This window comes from Eschrichtius robustus, chromosome 4 (genome assembly GCF_028021215.1).
Source record: "Eschrichtius robustus isolate mEscRob2 chromosome 4, mEscRob2.pri, whole genome shotgun sequence".
Taxonomy (NCBI): domain Eukaryota; kingdom Metazoa; phylum Chordata; class Mammalia; order Artiodactyla; family Eschrichtiidae; genus Eschrichtius; species Eschrichtius robustus.
In genome coordinates, this window is record NC_090827.1 from 103,118,210 (window position 1) to 103,142,513 (window position 24,304).

General features: G+C 44.5%; 1 protein-coding gene across 3 annotated transcripts in view; it reads left to right on the forward strand.

Annotated features, from left to right (window-relative positions):
* Positions 1–2,606: 2,606 nt before the first annotated feature.
* The window catches only part of ADGRA3 (adhesion G protein-coupled receptor A3), a 116,675-nt gene continuing 94,977 nt past the window's right edge, over positions 2,607–24,304 (forward strand). For 2 of the 3 annotated variants that reach the window (XM_068543151.1, XM_068543152.1), the window contains exon 1: positions 2,608–3,096. In XM_068543151.1, the coding sequence (XP_068399252.1) occupies positions 2,855–3,096 (242 nt within the window). In that variant the 5' untranslated portion in view covers positions 2,608–2,854. Of the gene's footprint in view, positions 3,097–24,304 lie in introns of all 3 variants that reach the window. The other variant, XM_068543153.1, reaches the window with a different exon arrangement.

Sequence of the window (24,304 nt, forward strand, 5' to 3'; positions counted from 1 at the left end):
ATAAAAACAGACATGCACATTTATTTCAACTATAGGCTGAAACAGAGTATGTGAAGATATTCACAGATTCTGAGTTCACGTGACAATTTGTAGCTATGACAATAGTAATGTGGCTAATAAACTTCCATATTGCTATAGTAAGAGGTTTTTTTTTTTTTTAATTTATTTTATTTATTTTTGGCTGTGTTGGGTCTTCGTTTCTGTGCGAGGGCTTTCTCCAGTTGCGGCGAGAGGGGGCCACTCTTCATCGCGGTGCGCGGGCCTCACACTGTCGTGGCCTCTCCCGTTGCGGAGCACAGGCTCCAGACGCGCAGGCTCAGTAGTTGTGGCTCACGGGCCTAGTTGCTCCGCGGCATGTGGGATCTTCCCAGACCAGAGCTCGAACCCGTGCCCCCTGCATTGGCAGGCAGATTCTCAACCACTGTGCCACCAGGGAAGCCCCCAGAAGTTTTTATCTTTATAAAAAAAAAACAGATGATGATGGTGATGATTTTGTTAGGGAATAAGAATTCTTTAAATAAAGTCAAGAGAATTTATTTAATTTCACCACTTAAGTTTATTTATAGATTTAAAACTACTTAGTGGTCATGACCATCTCCCACTTTTTCTATCCATCAGTGTCAAGAACTGCACTGTTCAACAGGGTAGCCACTAAACACCTTGGACTATTTAAATTTTAATTTAATTAAAATTAAATACGGTGAAAAATTATCTTCTGACCCTACATTAGCTACATTTCAAGTGTTAAATAGCCACCTGCTGCCACCATATTGGACAGCACAGATCTAGAACATTTCTAACACAGAATGCACTATTAGCAATGGACACATGGGCTCACATCGTTGATTTTCAAAAAACGTCGATCAAATGAAGCATTATTCAACTTAATGCAATACTGTGTGTTAAACAAAGGCCATTTATTTACTGTTGAGGAAGTTCTAGACATACAGAGATTCCTAGGAATCGGTCCCTAAGATAGACTCTGTCGGGGCCTTAGGCAGTAATGACCTTAGACTCAGGCAAGAAAAACCCTGCCCTGGCTCTGCATTGTAGAGGGCACCATCCTAGCTCTCCTCCCCAAGGGGTGAAAAATCTCCAGGGCCAAGGGATGTGTTCCCCAAGAGCCTGTGTGTTCCCTTTCTATTTCTAGACCTTGTCCAAGGAGCCCAGGACCCTGGAATTCACTGATCGAAAATTCCCAAGGCTACTTCCAGGGCCTGAGCAGGCGTCTTCCCAGAACTGTCCTCCCAAGGGAGGACCACACAACCTGTGTATGCACTCCTAGGCCTGAGGGGTTGCCAAGGGGTGGCTGTTTGAGGGTGTGCAGGGAGCTTGGTTGAGTGGGCTGGGGCGTCCACACGTGTGCGGAAAGCCCCTCTTGTTCATCAATGGAGCTGGCACAGGAAGCAAAAGTGATGGAAGTATGTGTAGACTGAGGGCTGGGGTCTGGCTCTTTCCTCCTTGCCATGTATGGGGTGGAGCTCCAACGTAACTAAGAGCTCTGTGCACACGCCTGGCCTTCCAGGTCGTTATTAAAGTATATTTTTCAAGATAGGAGCATAGAATATATTTTATTTGTAAGCTTGATATATTCCTTGTAAATATTTAAACATAGGGTACGTGAACCCCGGTCTTGCAAATGTTAGGGCGGGGCAGGCCGCCTTCCCTAGAATAATCGATTCAGCTGGGGTTTCTTGGCTGGTTTGCTCACAATTGCTCTAACTGGTTACATCTGAGGTATCTTTGGATGCCAGAGGGAAATTTCTTTTTCCAAAGGCTGCCGGTCCAGCGAGGCCCCGATGCATCCTTTGAAAGGGTTATAAGTGGAATTGCTGAAGGCCAGAAACGGCTTCGGAGGGTCCTCTTTCCGGGAGAGGAACCTGTCCCTAGCTCTCCCGTATTCGGGACAAAAGAGACCAAGGTGTGCGAAGAGAAGGCTCGCGATCCCTGCGTGGGGAGAGAGGTGGGAAGGCGAGTCCTTTGAAGATAGTTGGTTTGGGGCACTGCCTCTCTCCTTGCCTTTCTCCAAAGAAATTCAGCCCTGCTCTCCTCCCTCATCCCAAGCCTGGGACTGGGGCTCGCCGGGCGGTACGGGCGGCCCCCAGGGGCGCACAGGGCGTCTTTGTCTGGAGGGCGGCGACGGAGGAGGAGGAGGGAAGCATGCCAGACAGTGGCCACCGTGGCTGGAGTTTGGGCTAGAACTTTCTTCTGCCCTCTCCACGAGTTACCGTACTCCCGCGGGCCCACAACTCCTGCCCGGAAGCCGGGCACGCGTGGGGTCGTGGGCACGTGACGGGCGGCGCTGGCCTGGGAGCGCCAACCTCTTTCCCGGAGCCACGGGCGGCGGGCGGTGAGGGGAGAGGAGACCACGAGGTGGAGGAGGAAGAGAAAAAGGGGGAGGAGAAAGAGGAGGAGGAGAAAGAAGGGAAGGAGGAGGGGGGAGGAGGGGGAGGAGGGGGAGGAGAAGGGGCGGGGGCGGCGCCAGGCGGGGAGGAGCCGCCGCGGGCAGTGGCCGGGGGAGGCGGAGGCGGAGGCGGAGGCGGAGGCGGAGGCGGAGGCGGAGGCGGAGGCGGAGGCGGAGGCGGAGGCGGAGGAGGCGGTGCTCCCGCTCGGCCGTAGAGCGGCGCAGGGACTCACGCGGCCGTGACCCGGCGGCCACCCAGAGGCCGAGCGCGGCCGCAGCGGACAAAGGAGCATGTCGGCGCCGAGGAGGGCGCGTCCTCCGGTCGCCACAAGGCTCCGGGCGCCCCCGGGCCCGCGCTGCGCTCTCGTCCGCCCGGAAGCCGGGGCGGCCCGCTAGGCCAGCGCTCCGCCGCTCGGCCGGCAGGCCCCGACCCGCCGCTCAGCCCGCAGCATGGAGCCGTCCGAGCGCCTGCGGGGCCGCGCGCCGCCGTCTCTGTTGCTGCCGCTGGCTCTGCTCGCGCTGCTGGGAGGCGGCGGCGGGGCCGCGGCGCTGCCCCCGGGGTGCAAGCACGACGGGCGGCCCCGAGGGGCCGGCAGGGCGGCGGGCGCCGCAGAGGGCAAGGTGGTGTGCAGCAGCCTGGAGCTCGCGCAGGTCCTGCCCCCGGACACGGTGCCCAACCGCACGATCACCCTGTGAGTAGCCCGCGGGGCGCCGCTCTGCCCAAGCGCCCGGTCCCCTCCCTCCTTCCCTGCCGGCGCTCTCTGTCGTGCCGCTTCTCTCTCCGCGCGACTTGCAAAAGGGTCCCGCCGGCACCCCTGTGCCTTTGTGTGAATGAAGCTGCGGGCAGGGCTGGTGCTGGGCAAGCCCCGGGGGGCTCGGCCTGGGCGCGTTTCTGCGGCAGGCGAGCAGATGTGTCCCCGAGCTGCCTCCGAGCTCCGCTAGTTTGCAAAGTTTTCGGGTTCCCCGCGCGGTCCGGGCGCGGCGCTTTTGAGCTGCGCGGTGCCACGTGAGGATGCAAGTAAACACGCAATCCGCAGAGTTAAAGCTCATTCATCCTGTGCGTGGGCTGCCGGAAAACACAGTGCTAGGTTAGAAGCGCCAGTCCTTCAGCTTCTTCCAACTTAAGTTACTTGGACGCAAGTTTGCAGGATACTAAAGCAACACGAGGACTTTGAACGCACCGGTGTGTGATCCCCAAACCCCCAGACTGTTTCCTTCGCTTTTGCTATCTTAGTTTTATTACAGTTAAAGAGCACCTTTTAAAATAGAGTTATTTTTCAGGGCCAGAAATATATTTCAGATGAAATCTTGCACCTTCCAGCTCCGTTTTCTTGGGTGTGAGCGCTCATCTTTTTAAAAGCCGAGAACTTCGGATTTGCAAACTGGGGGTTTGCTGAGCCTTGCAACTCAAGGACTTGATTTTCAGATTGAGTTTCCACCTGGAAGGAAAAATTTTTGGTCTGGTTGCTCAGTTTGTGTTACGATTCACGGTCCAGTTTTGCAAGCGTGGTTCTGCCAGTTCTAGCTGAACCCGTGGCCCCAGTGACTGTTAATTTTATTTTCTGAACAACGAATTGGTTTGGGAAGGCTTGAAAGGGTTTCTAATGGGTATTTTGTCGAACTGAAATATGAGTCCCTCGGCGCCGTCTTCCTCTATGTTGTTTTGGTTGGTTCCCTAAAAAAGAATCAAGGCTGCCACTATAAAAACATGAAGGCAAGGGAAGCAGCATGACCTGTGAAAGAACTTAAACTGCGGTTTTTAATTTAACCCAAAAATATGGTTTTTAATTTAACCCAAATTAACCCAAGCTGGATTTATGGGTAGGACAAGTACAAATTTCATTACCAACACCTTTGTTCTTCATTTCCATTTGTTTGAATTAGGAAAGATTTAACACAGGAAAATTGTGTGTTTCTGTTTATGGAGGCCCGAAAGTGGTAAAAGAGTTTTTGTTTTGTTTGATTTCCTTTACCAACACTCGACCATTTGGTAGCGGCAGCAGCTGTATTTATTTCTTAGCCAGATTCTTTGAAGTGGATATTTTGGGTATGGGACCATAATTACAGGCTGGAGTCAAGTGGAGAAAACCTTTGTGTTGCCCAACTCCCTTGTTACTCTGAAGAAATTAGTCATCATCCATTTGGGTTCTGGATCAGTGGCACTTAAGCTGATTCAAGTTTAGGGCGAGTTTTTCTGAACTGTCAACAGTGGATTAAAGCAGCTACTTTAAATTGTTGATTCTGCGGGGGAAAAAAGTTGATATTATAGAAAATCACTTTTCAGCATATTATCAAACTATTTCACTGAATTTTTTTGAGCTGATTAAAATATAAGTGCCTTTGAAATGCCATTTTAATCCTTTTTTTTCCACCTGAAAGCTCGTTAGATAAGAGTAAAATTAATAAAATTTTTTCAGTGAATGGGAAGAAATTATAATTTATTTAAGGATCATATAAAGTTGATGTTCCGGATGAAGTTGGTTCAAGGTGTATCAGACCTGGTGGAGGGTCTTCTGGGCCAGTTTCCTCATTTTATTAGGGAATAAATCAGAGGGTCGCCATGGATAAGTGACTTGCCCAGGTTCCCATGGTGAACGCCTGGCAAGGGGTCCGTGTCCCAGATCCCTGCCCTGCAGTTCAGATGCTTTCTCATCATCACCCCTTGTCTTCATCTTCCTTCTTAGTTCAACACGGTTTTTTATTGAACTAAGGTCGTGGGCAGTTATGTTGAGGTTTGGACTAGGTGTTAGTTTCCTAGGACTATGGTAAATTACCACAAATCTGACGGCTTAAACAACAAATTTCTTCTCTTGCAGTGCTGGAGGTCAGAAGTCTGAAGTCAAGGGTTTCAGCAGGGCCATGCTCCCTCCAAAGGCTCTAGGGGAGAATCCTTGATTCTTTCAGCTTCTGACATGACTTGGCTTGGGGCAACCCAACTCCAATCTCTGCCTCTGTCTTCGCATGGCCTTCCCTTTGTGTGTCTCTCAAATATTCTTCTTTCTCTTCTAAGACACCAGTCATTAAATTTAGGGTCCACCCGAAGTCCAGGATGATCTCATCTAGAGATCTGTGACTTAGTTACATCTGCAAAGACCCTGTTTCCAAACAAGGTTACTTTCAGAGGTATAGGGCTGAGAACTTGGACCTATGGCTTTGGGAGACACCTTTCGGTTCACTACAAAATATAGATTAAAAACATCTTTCTTCTCCAGGAACTTACGGTATTTGGGGAGAGAGATTCATGAATACGTCTCAGGACAGTATGGTAAACGGTTTAATATCAGGGTGCACAAGTAGAAAAAGGAACCCAGAAGAGGGCAACCGAGGCCCCTTTAGGGCATAGTGGGTGGGATGGAGGATCTGAGGATCCAGAGCCAACTTTGAGAAGGATGAGAAAGATGATGGTGAAGGAAATGGTGAGGCAATGAGGGGATGGAAGGTGGGAGCCCCCAGCGTGCTCACGGGTGTGGAGATGCTTGTGAAGCCATGCATTTGATATTGCTTGAAAGTCAAGGGCAAGTGTCTAGTGCCTGGAGTGGTGGTGGTGGCGTTGGGGCATGGTGGGGGGCAGGTCAAGGTCAGACAGGCTCTCTGGTTGGAGTTTTCATTCCTTAGGTGTGGCCAAGCATTTTCAGCTGAGCTGTGATGCAGGTGTTGCATGGAAAGTTGATAGGGGTTGAAAGGATGGCAAGGATTGGATAGAAGTTTTCTTTTTTTCTTTCTTTAATAATGAAAAATAAGGCCTTTTCTACTTAGTGGATAAACTAGACTTCAATATATTGATAGCTTAAAGCTCAGATCCTTCAGCTGTCTTAGTGAACAACACATTTTCATAGCCATGTTTTTAGAGATGTCTGGCAGAAATCCCATCTTGACCTGTTTTTTGTGTCTCATGTAGCCTTTTGTATTAAAGGATTAAATTCCATTTATTATTCTTATACACACGTGGAATAAAAATTTAACTGCATTTAATGTTTTTGTTGGAAATTGTTTACTTTATTCCTATGTTTTATATGAGATGCTCAATATTAAGTTTTAAAAATTCTGAGGACGTCAATGGTAGAAGCTTGTACAGATTTAGCCCTGCTTTTCCAACGGTGTTTTCCTCATGATGTTCCATGGCGATTCTACTTTATCAAATGTTATGTTTGTTTGCTATCAGAAAACTGATAATTGGACGTCACCAGTGTATGCAGCTCAGGGCCAGGTACACAAAAAGAAGTGCTTGTATTGTTTGGAAACTTAAACCTGGTTGCAGAGAGAAGATTTGCACCAAAGCAAAGCAGACATCTCAGGAACAATCACAGAATGTCTGTAATTAAGTAATAAATCCTGTACTGCTGATTGTTTAAATGCTTTAGGAAGCCTGAAAAGAGGAGAGAGCAGTGGGGCTGTGGAGGCATGGGAAGATTTTTTAGTTTTCTTGGAGAAGTTAGGACTTGAGCATGGCCCAAGGGGAGTGAAAGATGGGGTTTTGGGGGCGGGCGGGAGGGCATTCTGCAGTAACAGTGAGGGCTGGTGACGGACTGGCCCCACTGAAATGCAGAGAAGGTTTTTGGAACCATCGGTCTATCCATGGTATTTCAAGCACGGGTCTGGTCGAGGTCAGTTAGGGGAGAGTGTACAGCTGGGAGGAGGAGGGGGCCAGGGCTGAAGCCTCCTGAAGCAGTGGAAGAGCCTGAGCAGGAAGGAGCCTCTGGTGAGGTGGGGGGAGCACCTGGGGAGTATCTGGTCATAGAAGCCAAGGGAAGTTCAGGTTTGAAGACAGGAATTGGGGGCGCCCCAGTGGAGAGATGCTGAGAGATGAGGAACAGTAAGGCCAAGCTGGATGTGACAGCCTGGCGCTTGGGTGCCCTCCGTGGATCGGAGGCTGCGGAAGGCAGGTTGGGGTGGATTGAAGGGAGGACAGGGTGAGGACGGTGGCGATAGCACCTCGATGAGGAAGAAGTTTGGTGTGAAGGAAAGAGAACGTTAGCGCCTGAGTATGGTTGGGAATAGTTGGGGAGAGGGCGAAATGCATGATGGAAGGTGAGATGGGATGGGAGCTGGAGCACGGGTGGGAGGTTTGGTGTTTGCTGGAGCAGGATGTCGCATCCCCACATGGTGATAGGAGGGAGCGCAGGCAGAAGGGCAGGCGGGAGGCTGTGGGCAGGGCAGGTGGGATGAAGAGGGCTTTCCTGCTCCCTTGCTTTTATTTCCTTAAAGACCTAAAAGGTCATGAAGAACCTAGTGGTAAGACGGGAATAAAGACACAGACCTACTAGAGAATGGACTTGAGGACACGGGGAGGGGGAAGGGTAAGCTGGGACGAAGTGAGAGAGTGGCATGGACATATATACACTACCAAACGTAAAATAGATAGCTAGTGGGAAGCAGCCGCATAGCACAGGGAGATCAGCTCGGTGCTTTGTGACCACCTAGAGGGGTGGGATAGGGAGGGTGGGAGGTAGGGAGATGCAAGAGGGAAGCGATATGGGAACATATGTATATGTATAACTGATTCACTTTGTTATAAAGCAGAAACTAACACACCATTGTAAAGCAATTATACTCCAATAAAGATGTTAAAAAAAAAAAAAAAGACCTAGAGGCAGGATGAGGGAGGAGGGCTGAGTAGATGGTGTGAAGAGGAAGGTGAAAGAGGAGTGAAGTGGTTCTTTTGGAAAGTGGGAGAGTGACTGTCCTGGGGATGGCAGAAGTGTCACCGGAGTGGAGTTGTGTCCATTTTGCCTTGTGATCCAGTTCAAAGGGAGATGGCCAGCGCTGTTATTTCTCTCCAGCTGCATTCAGTTTAGAGATGAGAAGCCTTGGGATTAGCCAGGCTGCTGCTTTGCCAGGTGAGGGCAACAGAGGGAGAGAAGCAGCAGGGCGATTTTTGTTGTTGTTGCTGATTTCGGCCACGCTGCGCGGCTCTCAGGATCCTAGTCCCCCGACCAGGGACCGAACCCGGGCCCTCGGCAGTGAAAGCACAGAGTCCTAACAACTGGACCGCCAGGGAATTCCCAAGGAGCAGGGTGATTTTAATGAACAGCCCCCAAAGCTGTCGTGGCCTGAATTCGTGTGGGTCATGGGTAAGGTTTTTAATCTTTGAATGCAAGGTCTCCTATTACCTCTGTAGCTGTATTTCCCGATACTCAGCACAACTTTTTTCCCCATGCACATCGATTGAGACACTGTTAGTTTTGCAGGCACAGTGCTGAGTGCTAGGTATTCAGGGATAAAATAAGACATGATTCTTTCCTTCAAGGATCAGTCTTATACACAAATTCTCTGCTTAACCAAAGTGTGCATCTCACTGGCCCCTGAGCAGATTTGTATTTTGCTTCCTGTGTGCCTTGGCTAAGTCTGCCCCTCTCTCCTGGTATCCCTTTTCTGGTAAATTGTGGGTCCTTCTCAATCCAGCTCATCTGCTGTGAACTCTTCTTTCCCTCTTCCAGCGCTCTGATCCTTCCCTATCGCTTCTTATCTGTGCTCTTCTGTCACTTTATAGGATACTTGATGCTCTCATAATGCACATCCCCTCAAAGGAAGGGCTCTGAGACCTCAGTGGGTGGGAACGTAATTGTCTTTATTGATAAGAGTAATGCCAATAAAGATAGGACTGTATCTTGGGAGGTCAGGACAAGTGGAGGGATGTGAATTCAAATTTTTACCCTATTATGGCAAATGAGAACATTTATTTAGTTTAGGTCAGCATTTCACAGCTGTTGGATCCCCTATTCAAGAACGGGTCTAGTAAATCTGTGGACAGTTACGTTTGAACTACGTGATCTTATGTGTATGATAAGCACACACGTTAGGCAGTGTGCTGGCAAGTTGCTCAGGAATATTGCAGAATTTTGGGCAGATCTAGGCGTTTGGTCCATGAATGCAAGTCTTAAGTTTTTCCAGTGTGTTGAGAAGGTTTTGCGTGACCCAGCCCCTGAATCCTGTTGCTTCTTGCCCGCTTGGAGTCCTCCGGCATCAGGAGTAGATGAGAGAAGTTGGTGGGTTTGGCAGTAAATCAGAAATAAAATACCAGAAACAAAAGAAAACAGGAACTTTCAGAGGTTCTTGCCCCAATCCAGTTACAACTTCTATTCCCAGAAGCCTGTAAAGATGGCTTTTAAAAATAGGCAAAAAACCACAAAAAACAAAAACAAAAAAACCCAGAGTAAAAACTCGTGAAAGTAAGTCAGAAAATGACAGGTGAAGTTTCTTATAGTAGTACTCAGTGACTTTTTTTTTTTTTTTTTCCCATTTACCTGCTTCTCTGAAAGCAGTTGTTTTCTGTATTGTCTGTATTCCTGTGGAGGAATCTTTAAGTCCAGAGACCATAACTAGTTTATTGTTGTCAACAGTTTTCTCATCAACAGACAAAAATTAGGATACAGAATTCTTTAAATTTTAGTAACTTATTAAGTCAGGTTTTGCAAAAATTAGGAAGCTGTAGATGCAGACTTGCTCAATGAGTTTTTAATTGTTGCCTGACTAAGTTTATTCTAATATAATTTTCTTACTTTATGCATGGTTTAGCTTGCATTTATGTTCACGTGCAGACAGTTTTAGTCTGAAGAGGGAGTTTTAAAGTAAGCAGTCTCGCCCAAGCTGTTTTTCTTTCCCCCACCACTAAACTTTTAAGAAATTTTGCCTGTGTAGTGAGGGAGTCTTCTGCGTGTTGGATGGGGTGGGACAGAGCCGTAGCCGGTGCCTCACAGAAGGGACACGTTTCTCCTGGCCACTTGTAGTGCCATGCTGAGCACATTGCAGATATTGGGCTTTTCACTCAGGGAAACATTTCTTGTCCTCAGATCCCTCCAGCTCAGGACCTGAAGGGAGCAAATGGAAGGGATTGGTATAAGAATTATCCAGGACTACCCCCTCCCCACTCCATAATCCCACCCCACTTCCCCCAACACCCTGGTCTTCTTTTTCCTCTTTGTCTGCAGGCCTGGATTTAAATCTGTTTTCCTACATACAACAGGGGCCTTCCAAAGACCAGAGCTGACTTTTGACAATCACTCTTCTCTAGTGGCTGTCTTCCTAATTCCTACCCCAGTTTTTAAAAGTGCTTGCTTCTGTGTTCATTCAACAGATACCCACTGCCTACTCTGCTCGTTGTCAGCTTGATTTAGGCGAGCTTGTGTGACTTTTTTTTTTGGCCATTAGACCAGTTTTATCCTAGTCTTGTGTGCTTGTATCCCATCCTGGAACTCCACCTCTGGCCTTCCAGGTGTACAATATCTGTCACACTTCTGGATCTGGCTCTTTTTGATGTGATTTAACCTGCATCTTCTTCCATTGCCACACTCTGCTAAGAGAGCTGGCGATAGCAGGGGGGTAACTGGTGGACTTTGGGGAATTATTATAGGCAATAGGGTTTGTAAAGGGAAATCTGCAAGACTGGTTTTAGGAACAGCCTCGCTAAAGGGACTGATAGACCTTTTCGGTCAGTGACCACCTTTGCTTTCCCATCACATCTGTCTGCCGGGCACGAAGCCTTTCCCCGACCTAGTACGTCTCAGATCGCCTGTAGCACATACTCACTTCCATTACTTACAGCAGTTCTTTCCAAGCATTCTCATGTCGTGACACACACACGGTGATTGTGTTTGTGTGGAGGGTGCTCCAGGCCAGAGTCCCACGTCCCCAGGCCCTGCATCCCAGCCCCGGGGTGGTCCAGTGGGCTGGGGCAGGGGCATTTATCTCCACCTCCCCCAAACCTGGCTGCTGAGCTTGCTGTTGAGATTTTCCACCTTGTGTTCAGTCACCTGGGAACATTAAACGTTCAGATTCCTGGGCCACAGATCTCGTGATCTGATTTGACTGGTCCAGGATGGGACCTGGAAGTTGGTATGTTTCACGGCTCTGCAGGTGATTCTGTTGTCACCTGGGCTGAGAACCTGTTTTCTAGCAGCACAGCGACCTGAATGGGTAACCGTCTTCACCAGCTGTCATCTGCTGCAACAAAAGAAGGTAGAAGAAGGAGCAGGGGAACAGATTGAGGAACACGGTCTCAAAAGGGGGGCAGGAGGGAGGGACTCTTCCCAGGTGGAGCAAGGATGGATGAAAATCAAGAGACATTTTTAGGACAGAGAGAGCTGAGAGCTTTAGGGTGGGGCCTTATTCTTAAGAGAGAAGAAAAATGACTTTGTAAAGTGGGGAGTGATGTGCTGAAGTTGGATTTAATACCAAGTCATGGGGTTAAGGACAATAAAGTTTTGGAGATGCGTTGTGGTACTAAAGGAATGAACTGAGAAAGTGTAAGGGCAGCAAGCATTTGTCCAAACCAGTATTTGAGGGCCTGATACTCAGATGGAATAGGCAACGAAACACATGTGGTGGCCCCTGCCTCCGTCTACCTTAAATCCTTTATTTTATATTAAATTTAAAATAGAGATTTATTTCCAGTAATAATGTATTACTAATATAAAATAATAAAATAGTATAGAGAAACTATGAGAGGCCCAATTCCCCAAATATCTGCCTGCTCTGGGAATTTTGTTTTTTAGTCTTTACTCGTCTGATAAGTTAAAAAAAAAAAAAATACTTATTTTAATTTACATTCTAAGTGAAGTTTAATATAGTTTGACACGTCTACAGAAGGGTCATTTGTATTTGGCCACCTTCTCTGAACAGTTTTAGTTTCTAGTAGCTTTTTCCCTCCCCAGTTGACACTTTTTGTTTAAGCAGCCACTCCTCATCTGATAATATATATCTTTCATTATTTTCTTACTGCTTTGGTTGGGACTAAGGAGGCGGGACCGTGGGCATCTCTGTCATATTCTTGACTTGAGAAGGGACAGGCATGTTGGGCAGACGAGAACAAGAGATTTCCTCTAGCAGGGCACATAACTTTGTTGCTAGGCTAAATCCACTCATATAACAGACAGGCATTTGCTAGTTGCTTTTAGCTCTTTATCAATTTGCATGACTGACATTCTTGGTTCTTAGTTTAAGTAAAATAAAAGGTACCTTTTGTCCTTTTTTTCTTCTCATATTTTACCTTGTTAAGTTTAAATTACATGTTTGAACTGTGCATATTTGAAATCTTTTGTTCCTGAGTAATCAGGATGGGGGAGGGGGAAGGGCATATCTGTGAAGCATAATCCTATACAAAGAAGGCTAAATTGTCCATCACCCTCACTACCTACTTCTTAGAATATTTTTATTAAATTCTTCTGGATGACAGTGGCGTGAACATGAAGAAAATCTTTTGGCAGGATTGCTAGCTCTACATGTAAAAGCGGTGCTTTCACCTAGTCAAGAATTGTACACAAGTCCCCTCTTATCCCCAGTTTCAGTTACTCATGGTTAACCATGGTCCGAAAATATTAAATGGAAAATTCCAGAAATAATTCATAAGTTTTAAATTATGCACCATTCTGACTAGCATGATGAAATCTCGCCTTGTCCTGCCTGGGATGTGAATCATCCCTTTGTCCAGCATACCCGCCTGTTAGTCACTTAGTAGCCGTCTGGGTCATTTATCAGATCGACTGTCCTGGTATCTCAGTGCTTGTGTTCAAGTCACCCTTATTTTACTTCATAATGACCCCCCAAACGTAGGAGTAGTGATGCTGGCAATTCGGATGTGCCAAAGAGAAACTGTAAAATGCTTTCTTTCAGTGAAAAGGTGAAAGTTTTAGACTTAACAAGGGAAGAAAAAAAAATCATATACTGAGGTTGCTAAGATCTACAGTAAGAACAAGTCCTTTAACCATGAAATAGTGAAGGAAAAAGAATTTGTGTTAATTTTGCTGTTGCATTTCAGACTGCAAAAGTTACATGGCCACAGTGCTTGATAAGTGCTTGGTTAAGATGGAAAAGACATTAACATTTGTACAATGAGAGATTCTGAGAGAGAGAGACTACCTCCGTAGAATTTTATTACAGTGTATTGTTATAATTGTTCTAGTTTATTGTTGATGATCTCTTACTGTGCCTATTTATAAATTAAACTTTATCGGAGGTACGTATGTATAGGAAAAAATCATAGTACAGTGTATAAAGGGTTCAGTACTATCCAAAGTTTCAGGCATCTACTGGGGGTCTTGGAATGTATCCCCTGCAGATAGGGAGGGACTCCCGTACTTGCAGGCCAAAATGTTTCCCCAGAAGAGGAATAAGCATGCCCCCAACCCAGGCTGGGGAGAAATAAAGGATTTCTGGGGGTAATCTGAGCTCCTCAAGCCTTACCCCCAGCCCTCTCCCCTGCATCCCCCCAGCACAGGACATAATGCATAGTATGTGGTTGTGAGTTAAATTCATTCCCTATATGAAGACATTTCTGAATTGAAATAAATAGTTCCATGTATGTGACCTAGCCTCCCCTAGAATGTCCGTTCCATCGAGGTCAGAGAGACTCTTTTGCTCCTTCCTGCAACTGTAGCACCTAGAATAGTGGTAGGCTTTTAATTGGCATTTCTTTGATGGCCTCATATTGTGAGCCGGGTAGAAAGCAGGTTGTAAATTGTGTTGGGGATGACACTTCAGTCTAAACCCTCCTGAGATTTAAATGAAGGAAACTTAAAGCAGGCTTTGGAGATGTAACTGTAATACAGATTCTGTAATTCAGTTGTTAAACTTTTGTTTCTTTAAGACTGCTTGAATCTAAGTCTAATTAAATTGATTCATTTCCCATCAAGATAAGACTTAAAAGCATTCTTTGTTTTATTGTGCAATTCTTCCCAACTCTTTTCTCATGAAAAGGCAAAGAGAAATTGACTAGGGGTGTATTCAGCTCTAGTACTGTGTTTTAAGACAGAGGGGCTTTCTATGATTATCTGTTTTAACCTTTGTTTGGTTTGTTTTAAACAAGACCAAGTGTGATCTCTCCCTTTCTAGCGAAGATTTGATGAGAATCCTAAGTCTTTGGGATACCATGTGACTTGCAGTCTACCCTGGCAATCAGTGCTAGGCTGACTCCTCTGTTCCTTGTGACCACATCCTACCTCATGTTTGCTTGCATTGCTGCAGGTGTCATACTGTTTGGAATGATTTATTTACAGTTCCCGCTCTCTTACCAGATTGTGAACTCTTTTTTTAAAAAATTGAAGTATAATTGATTTAGTTTCAGGTGTACAACATAGTGATTCAGTATTTTTATAACTTTAAATGGAGTATAATCTATAACGAAATAGTGGCTATATTTCTCTGTGCTGTACAATCTATCTTTGTTGCTTATTTAATACATTGTAGTTTGTATCTCTTAATCCCATTCCCCTGTATTGCCCCTCTCCCCATTCCTTCTCCCCATTGGTAACCACTAGTTTGTTCTCTGTATCTGAAAGTTTGTTTTTGTTTTGTTGTATCCATCCCTTTGTTTTATTTTTTAGATTCACATATAAGTGGTAACATAGAGTATTTGTCTTTCTCTGACTTATTTCTCTTAGCGTAATACTCTGTAGGTCCATCCACATTGTTGCAAAGGGCAGAATTTCATTCTTTTTTATGGCTTAGTGATGTTCCATTGTATACATATACCACATTTTCTTTATCCATTCAACTGTCAGTGGACACTTAGGTTGCTTCCATATCTTGGCAATTGTAAATAATGCTGCTGTGAACATTAGGGTTCACATTAGTGTTTTCATTTTCTTCAGATGTATACTCAGCAGTGGAATTTCTGGATCATATGGTAGTTCTGTTTTTCATTTTTTGAGGAACCTCCATGTTGTTTTCCATAGTGGCTGCACCAGATTGTGAACTCTTGATGGTGATGTTTATCTCTGTATTCTCAGTGTCTATCACATAAACACGCAGTAAGTCTTTGTACAAAGAAGTGTCATTTTCCCCACTATTTTTTTTCTCAAGTAGGACTAGGGGAAGAATCTTACATTATTTTTAACACAAGATGATGCCTCTCTCATAGATAAGCTCTAGAGTCTTGAAAGCGGAATACCCTACCTACAAAGTCAAGGCTTAAACTCCCACTCTGCCTTCGATAGTGAAAAGTGCTTCTCTTTTGCCAGTTTATTTCATTGTTTTCCTTCCCTTTTCTTGATCTATTTCCCTCCTACTTCTTGAGAAACTATCACTTATCTTTTCGGCTTCTCCCCTAGTTTGTGGTGTTTCTCCTTGGCATACATAGCCTCTGTTTTAAAAAAAACCCCAAAAGCAAACAAAAAAACTCCCCTCCCCCAAACCACCCTTGTAGCAGCACCATGTTGGAGTAGTTACTCTTCTTCCTTCACAATTAACCTTCTTGAAAGGGAGGCATGAATCCATCCCTGCAGTACCTTACCTTTTATTTGTTTCAGTCCATTGTTGTCTAGTTTCTGCACTGTGCCTTGCCTGGAATCTGCTTAGATTCAAAGATCTTTCGTTCCTCCACTGCATGTGTAGTCTTCTTCTGGTGACCACATCTGTTACCATGATCACTTAATTATTGAATTTCAGCAATTTGACATGGTTTGGGCTCAGAAGCTCCTATGGGGAAATGACTCGCTTGGTTGCATGGTTTCCTGCCAAGATGGGCCACAGAGAGCAGTACCTCCTTAGGGGATGGTGTGCTTTTGAAGGCAAAGCCCTAGGGAATGGGTGTCATCTACTCTGAACCATGATAAGTAGAGATTGTCTACTTGAGATTATTGCCTACTTAGAGAACCCTAGTTAACTGTCTGCTGTGACTTGATTTTTCAGGGCTCCTTGCTGGAAAAAAAAAAAAAATGTCTTCTCGAGTTCTTCCCTCAGGGATAAAGTTGAAAAACTTGTCCGTCAGTTTAGCTAGAACACCTTAGCAACCACAGACTTGGGGCCATGATGTAAGAACTTTGTCAGACTTTCCCCTTTTAAGCTTTGTTAGTGTTTCCATCATTTTTCATTTTAGTGTTTATAGAACTTTAAAAATTGGAGATGTCCTGTTACCGCACGGATTAGAGATGAGGGGGTATTATGGAGACCTCCTGTACTAAGTCTGAGTACGTCCAGAGTGAGAGTAGATGGTGACAGCTTGTAAATGGAAAGTGTTTATTTTTCTGTTGGGAGGTTGATAGTAAAGCCAATGTGAAGATCCTTCTCATTGTTCTTTCAAGAGTATGGGATTTCAGGAAACTTCTTAGCTTTCTGTTGAAATTAAATTTGGTCGACCTGCTGTTTCTACTTCTGTTGTAACCTTAAAGCATCCATGATTGAGTTAGCTAATGTAGGTGGTTAAAAACTTCTAATGCTAGTTCGACTTTCTCCTAAATCCAGTTTGGTAATTATCTTAAACTACCGTGAGTAGTGCAAACTAAGGTGTCTGTAAAGCGCCTTGGCCTCCAGAACTTTATGTAGTTGACCCTTGAACAACATGGATTTGAATTGTGTGGTTACACTTATGAGTGGAAGTTTTTCAGTCATTCAGTACTATAGTACTGCACTATCTGAGGTGGGTTGAATCCGTAGTTACGGAGGAACCGTGTATACTGAGAGCTGACTATAAGTTATTATTCAGATTTTCCACTGAGTGGAGGGTTGGTGCCCTCACCCCCATGTTTTTCAAGGGCCCACTATGTGTCAGTGCCCTGAACTGATTTACAAGTTCTAATGACTACCAACATTGCGATATTTGTCGTGTGCTGTGTACTGTGCCACGTGCTTCACATATACATTCCAGTGGGTAAAACAATCTCATAAGGTTGGCATTGTTCCTGTTTTTTTCAGGTGTGCCAACTGAGCGTGGACAGGTAAATTGATCCTCTCAAGTTACACACCTTTTTGGCTTCTGGCCTAGAACTGTGTACTTTAGGCCTGTAATTCTCACTATTGTTCTGTTCATAAAAGTCACAGACAACCTAAATGCTCATATTGGCAGTAGGGGTTGAGAGTAAGCGTTTGTAGAAGAAAAGATATGGAGGAACTTGTTTACTTTGAACCATTGCTTTAGAGCTGGCTGACTGATGGGAAAACAAAGTAACTAGTACTTACTGTGTCATAGTAACTGAAGGAAAGAAATTTAACATCTCGTTTTGCTATCATCAGGTGGTTGCGGGACTGAGCAGAGCATCCTACTTAGGACTGCAGTGTAGTATTATTGATTATTAAATAGTCCTCTTACCTGCATTCTTGAGATTGAAAATTTTATCCTGGTGTAATAAATGACCTATCTCAAATATAGCTGTCCTATTAAGATGAAAGGAATACTGACGTCATAGCAGGTAGTTGCATTTTTGGTGGGTCTCCATGGGAAGTGAAAAGAATGCATAACACTTTTTTTAGGGAGCGCTCACAACTACCTGTCATAGTTATACCTGGGTAAGCAGGGAACTGGCACGCCTATCCCATATTTGATAAAGATGACCAGAAAGCAGGATACAGAGGAAGTAGCAACGAGACTGAATGGATACGGGGGCTTGGGTTAGCTTTGCTACCAAGTAGAATGGTGACCCTTAGCACATCATAATTGTTTGGCTCTCACTTTCCTGAAGAGGAAAATGAGGTTTTGAACTAGATTATCTTTAAGGCTCTTTAACTGCTGAAATTCAAGATTACTGTGATATTTTTTAAAAATCCGGGGCTTCCCTGGTGGCGCAGTGGTTGAGAATCTGCCTGCCAATGCAGGGGACACGGGTTCGAGCCCTGGTCTGGGAAGATCCCACGTGCCGCAGAGCAACTAGGCCTGTGAGCCACAACTACTGAGCCTGCGCGTCTGGAGCCTGTGCTCCGCAACAAGAGAGGCCACGATAGTGAGAGGCCCGCGCACCACGATGAAGAGTGGCCTCCGCTTGCCGCAACTAGAGAAAGCCCTCGCACAGAAACGAAGACCCAACACAGCCAAAAATAAAATAAATTAATTAATTAATTAAAAAAAATCCGCAGAGTTCATGTGCACATTGAATGAAGCTCAAATTATGTCTTAGAAGGGATTCATTTCATTATAATAGTAACCAAGTGCAGGGAGGTTTTCTTGGCCGCATGCCTTTTCTCACCGCTTTAGGCTGATTGCCCCTCACTCACTGGCTGAGGCCTGCCCTCGTGCCCTGGGGCTGATCCCAATATTGGGACCTTGTCCTTTCATCCTATTAACTGTTTTTGGTTTTTTTTTTTTTTTTTGGTCCCTGAGTTCCTGAGTTAGATCTGAACCCTTGATGAGTGCCAGTACTGAACTCTGGTTGTCTCTTTGCAGATCCCCATTCTTTCCTGTTATAGGAATATAGACTATTAAACCTCAGCTCAGTGAGTCCACCAGCCTGCTTATCTGAATTTCTGAGTATCAAAGGAATGTACAAGTTGTCCATAAAGTTCAGAAACATACACTTTTTTTTTTTTTTAGCAAAGTGAAGATGCCTTTTTTGAGTTTATACACACAGACACGCATGTATTTTTCTTTTATTTTCGGACTGTATGGACGTCCTACAGATTCTATATCACATGATTATTTCTTTGCCTGCATGTCCCCCTCCCCCCCCCCTTACTGCTTTGCCTGTATTACCACATGTTTATTACGCATCTTTTGACGCCAGTGTTCTGGCTGATTCTTTTTCACAGCACTTCCTTGTTGACTCTCTACACAGAACTCACTCTCAGTGGGCAGGTCAGTTCCTGGTCACGATCCCCCCACCAGTTATAAAAAGTACACTGAGGTCATAATTACCTATGATAGAGTTTCTGCAATAGAACCAGTATGGCAAGTAGATTTCTTGAATGACAGCACCTATGAATTGGGAGCAGCCATTAGGAGTGTTGCTTGAGCTTATCAGGAAAGTGCCAGGACTGACTCCTGATCTGGCATGGGACAGGGACGTGGTGGCACACGTGCCCTTATTTGCCAATGGCCCTGGAAGTCTAAAACTCTGTTAATGACTGGATTAATTGTTTGGTTTTATAATCTTAGGGTCATATGGCTTTTTGTACATATCAGGATTCTTCCCTGTTTGATATAGTTTCAACAGCTACCTTAAAAGAGTGGCTCTAAATTTACAAAAGTCTCAGGAGATTTCTTACCAATAGAATTATTTAGACTCTATGCTTAGTAGTAAGCGCTGTCCTTGTCAGAAATGATGATTTCACGCCTTGGTAATAGCTTCCAAAATGTGCTCTCTGAGTATATTCTAATAGAGACTGGCACCCGGCATTTGGACCAGCTGCCTAAGAATTTTTGGAAGATTGTATTGGAAAATGCTGGTTCCCATGTATTAAGAACCTCCTACAAATTAGGAAGAAAAGACAAATGATCCATTAGAAACATGGGCCAATAATAATAGGTAATGTGTGCTGAGTGTGCCAGATCCTGTCGAAAGTGTTTGAAGGGTTGTGTTGTATTAGTTAATTCTCATACTTCCTTAATGAGGTCATTATTATTATGATCCCTCTTTTGTGCCTGAGCAAGTGGGGCATAGAATCTCATTAATTCCCCCAGGGTCACCCAGGCAGTATGTGGTGGAACCAGGCTTTGAGCTGAGGCAGTCTGACTTGAGAGCTCATACTTATAATTAGTGTGTTGTAATGGTCAAAGGACAGTTCCAGACCTTCACAGGAAGGGAACACAAATTTACAATGGGAAGTGGACATTAAAATTACGAGGTACCACTTTTCACCACTCAGATTCAAGCGTGATCCTGGCAAGAATACTTCCCACGTAACGTGTGTAGTCACATCCCTCCTTCCCTCCGCCTCATTCATTAATTTAGGAGCATCCCCACTTTCGGTACCCAGGTCCTCTGCAGCCAGCATCCACCCTGAGCAGAGGACCCGCTGACTCCGTGCCTGGGCTTCTGACTGCAGAACTGTGTGCCGCTAAGTAGGTGTTGATTTAAAGCAGTCTGTGGTAATTTGTTATGCAGCAAAAGAAAACTAATACAGAGAAGTTATCTCTGTTTAACATGATTTTCCCCTTCCTGTCTGCCCTTTGAATTTATTTATTTTTTTAACAACAGAGATCAGAAATGTTTCCCTTAATCATTCTGCACTTCAGCAACATTTAAACTCTGTATTCTCTTTGAATCATCATATATCCTTCTTGTAGCACTTCACACTGAGATTCATGTGTCATATTAGTCTGAGGTCTGTTTTTATGTCCTTTAATTAATGATGCTCCCAGCACACAGTAGATGTTCAAATGTACTCTCAGTGCGTAGTAGGTTCATCGTGGATTTCAGCTTAAAAATCAGGCTCAAAATCCTAGAAAAAACTCATTCTGGTCCCAGGAGAAAGCTCTTTATTTGATTAAAATGCCAAATAAACTTGCTTTTATTATATTCATAAATATTAAGTGCCCAGTGTTCTTCATGATGTTACAGACACCTTGAAAAATGGGCTCCCTTTTCTCATTGAGCTGATGTGTTCCTAAGATAAGATGAAGTGTTATTTAATAAACAGTTTTTCATTTTTAGGCATTTTGGAAAGAATAGCTAGTATGGCATAAAAAACCTTTTAGTTTTTATTAATTAACCAAATGCTATTTGATTACATGCGAACTTAAGGTTTAATGAGAAAGCAGAAAAATAGATTATGTCCTTTTTAGTTATAAAACTACTGAATAAAGACTGAAATAATTATAGGAAAAAACAAGCCTTAAAAAAATGTTAGGTCTTTGATAGAAATGCCTTTCAATAACTTGAAAGGTTATTTAATGAACCATTTGAGTCGTTAAGGGTGACCATATGCCCAGGTTGACACCTGTTGTCTTGGTGTAATTATTAATGCGAATGTAAACATCAGGTGTCTGGTGATAAATTATATTGTGACCCTATAATAGTATGTTAGCTGGTGATACCTTTGACTTGCTGTCTACTTTTAAAAAATTGTTCACCTTGCAGAGATTGAAGGTGGCAGTACTATTGCTTACAGCTTCACGAAGGCAGGCTTAGTCTGCTGAACTCTCCCCCACTTCAACAAATCCATGCATCACTGGGTAAAGCAAGTAAGAGCTTTAAAAGTTGCTCAGGTGAATTTTGTTGTTTAATAGTCACCAGGCCAGGGAACAGAACCACAACTTCCTGCCAGCAGGCCCCCATCCAACTCCCTTGTTTTGCCTTTGGCGTTTGGATGCTGGACCAGGACGACTGTGGCACTGGCAAATGGGTGTGCTCAGCGACACCTGATTGTTTTACAGGGAACCTGGAGCTTTACCTTTGGTTGACATATGAGGCATTGCTTTAACAGGTACCCTTGTGATTAAAAATCATCATTCTGTTAAGTGAAAGGTGGTTGAGAGTTTCCTCTGGGTTTTGGCAACTTCGTAAAGCGAAAGGCTAGCCTCCCTGTGTGACGGCACGGGATTGGCTAGACAGCAAGCCTGACCCCGGGCATTCAGCATCCAGAGAGGATGCAGGAGAGGAAGGAGCCCTCCCCTCTTAGGAAGTGACTCTTTTACAACCCCGTCAGTGGATATACATTGAACCACACTTGTTTACTTTTTCTCATTTCCTCCCAAAAATTCTGTTGAAAACGACAGAAGTAGTATAAAAATATGAGCAAACCCATAACTAATGGGGCTGAAAACTGAGAAAGGTGCTGCAGTGCTCCAGAAGCACTGAGGACGCTACAGAATAAATGAAACGGATGGGATCAGATTGATGGCGAAACTGCACAGTGAAGGTACTTGCAACCCAACAGAGACAAAAGCAGGAATAACTAGACCAATGAGTTTTCTTCACAGGATCTTGGAAGATTCCCAAGAGTTGAAACTCTGGGGAGTGGCAGCAGAAGTGGGTGAGGAGAGCACTCCGCCAGGAATTCGTAGCCCTGGAACAGCTGCTCCAGCTCTGCTCTCATTGAGTTTGACTCAGAGGGCTTGGTGGTAGGGTTTGCCTCTGCAACAAAGCCCTTTAGCTGAGTTTTAAATAAGCTGGGAGATTTGCCAAGGCAGAATATCAGTGGGTGACTGTAGCTGGAAGTTGAAGTTTACGTCGGGGACCTCAGGTTTCTTTTGTGTCCCCACCTTCCAAGGATATGAGGCTTCTGTGCCTTGAAACACAAGCATTTTGCTCACCTCCCTTTCCTACCCATTCCCCATTCTTTTCAAGTGCGTTCAAGAAACCCTGTGCAGCGAGGAATACACATCAGCCCAGACCCCCACTTGTAAAGATGAGCAAGCACCCGCGGGTCGTCAGGCATGTGATCAACAGTATGATTAAGGGAAAGTCAATAAAGGAGACTTCTAATTCCTAGTCTCAGATCCAAGAGAAGGGCAATCTATAAAGCAGGAGTTGGTGTGGGAAAGGAGCTGTTGAGAAAAGGAGGCTGTCTGAGAAGTTAACCGTGAGATTGTAATGTTAGAACGTGCTGGCTGGGGGCGGTAAATGGGCCCAAGAGCAAAATGGGAACCACTTCAGGCTGAGAAAATTAGTGGTCGGGAAAACTGAGCCGAGGATTTCTTTCAAAATTGAAAGCAGAAGATTTAAGAATTATGAAGAAGAATTGAGAGACGTGAAGGATGGGTCTACGAGACGTAGTATCCAACCAACTTAAGGAACAGACGTAGAAGGAAAAAGCAGCCGGTATTTGTTTCCAAGATGCCGTCAACAGTCAGATGTTAGGGTTAGGGTTAGGGTTAGGGTTCAGTGAGGGAGCTGGTTTCTCTGTAAGTGTCTATTTCTTCTTCCCACACCATGAAATGCCACTGCTTCAATATTTAATATTTAAAGGACACCCAGCCTTCTCATTTAGAGGTCCTCGGAATCACTTGACCATTCTTGTTAGGCATAGTGTTGTTTTAACACAAAGCTTTTTACACTGTTTATTTGAAAATAATTTCAAACTCTACATTAAAGTTAAAAGAATAATAATAATCTGTAGAACCCTCATATATTTTATATCCAGATTTGCCAGATTTTGCTATTAATAACACTTTACCCCTGTATCAGTTCCTTTTTCTTTCTATGTAGGTATGATAAATGTATTTTAAGACATTTGACAGCCTGATGCATATATCTTAACCCACTGAGCTTTTTATAAAAGTGATCTTGACTTTTTCTTTTGCATCTTTTTTTTTAATTTATTTATTTTTGGCTGTGTTGGGTCTTCGTTTCTGTGCGAGGGCTTTCTCCAGTTGCGGCGAGCGGGGGCCACTCTTCATCGCGGTGTGCGGGCCTCTCACTGTCGCGGCCTCTCCCGTTGCGGAGCACAGGCTCCAGACGCACAGGCTCAGTAGTTGTGGCTCACGGGCCTAGTTGCTCCGCGGCATGTGGGATCTTCCCAGACCAGGGCTCGAACCCGTGTCCCCTGCATTGGCAGGCAGATTCTCAACCACTGTGCCACCAGGGAAGCCCTCTCTTTTGCATCTTTAGTCTTGGCAATATGGTTTGTCTGTCTATAAAGAATATTAGGGTTTTGTTTGTCCTTTTTACTTGGTTAATTTAACAAGCTCCCCCCTCCCCCTTTTAATCATGTTTCACTGGGAGTTAAACTGCTTACCTTATAAATTAGCTGGCGGCTTATGAGAGACATAAGCTGCTTGAGTGATAGTTCTCCATGACTCATGAATGAATCCCACCAGCCTTTCCTAAATGTTAAATTCTGGGAGATTTACTCTGCTGCCTTTAATTATGCTGACTGTCATATAATATTCAGTCTTCTATTACACAACTTTTTATTTCAGTGCTGTATCATAGTCAAATCTTAATGTATAAACATTAAGCTGTAATTAAGGATCCAGACTTCACATTTCAGCCACGGTTTGTATATTTGCCAGTAGTGACAACTTTTCCTAATAGCTGGCCATTTCTTTTGATATCCATTTTAAGATGGTTCTAATTTTAGAAGCGTTCAAATGTGGAAAAAAGTATCTTGGGACAACTTTTATTGCAATATTAAAAGAAAACTAGACATATTCTGGTAGATTTTTTGACCTCCCCCCACCCCCATTTTTTTCCCGTAAGTCTCAGAGAAGGAATGAGCTTGGGACTGAGATTTATATGTCTCATCTTTACAGCTGGATGCCTGGACATTGTAGATACTGTATCATTAATTCCTTATAGAGGGATATTTGAACGCAGA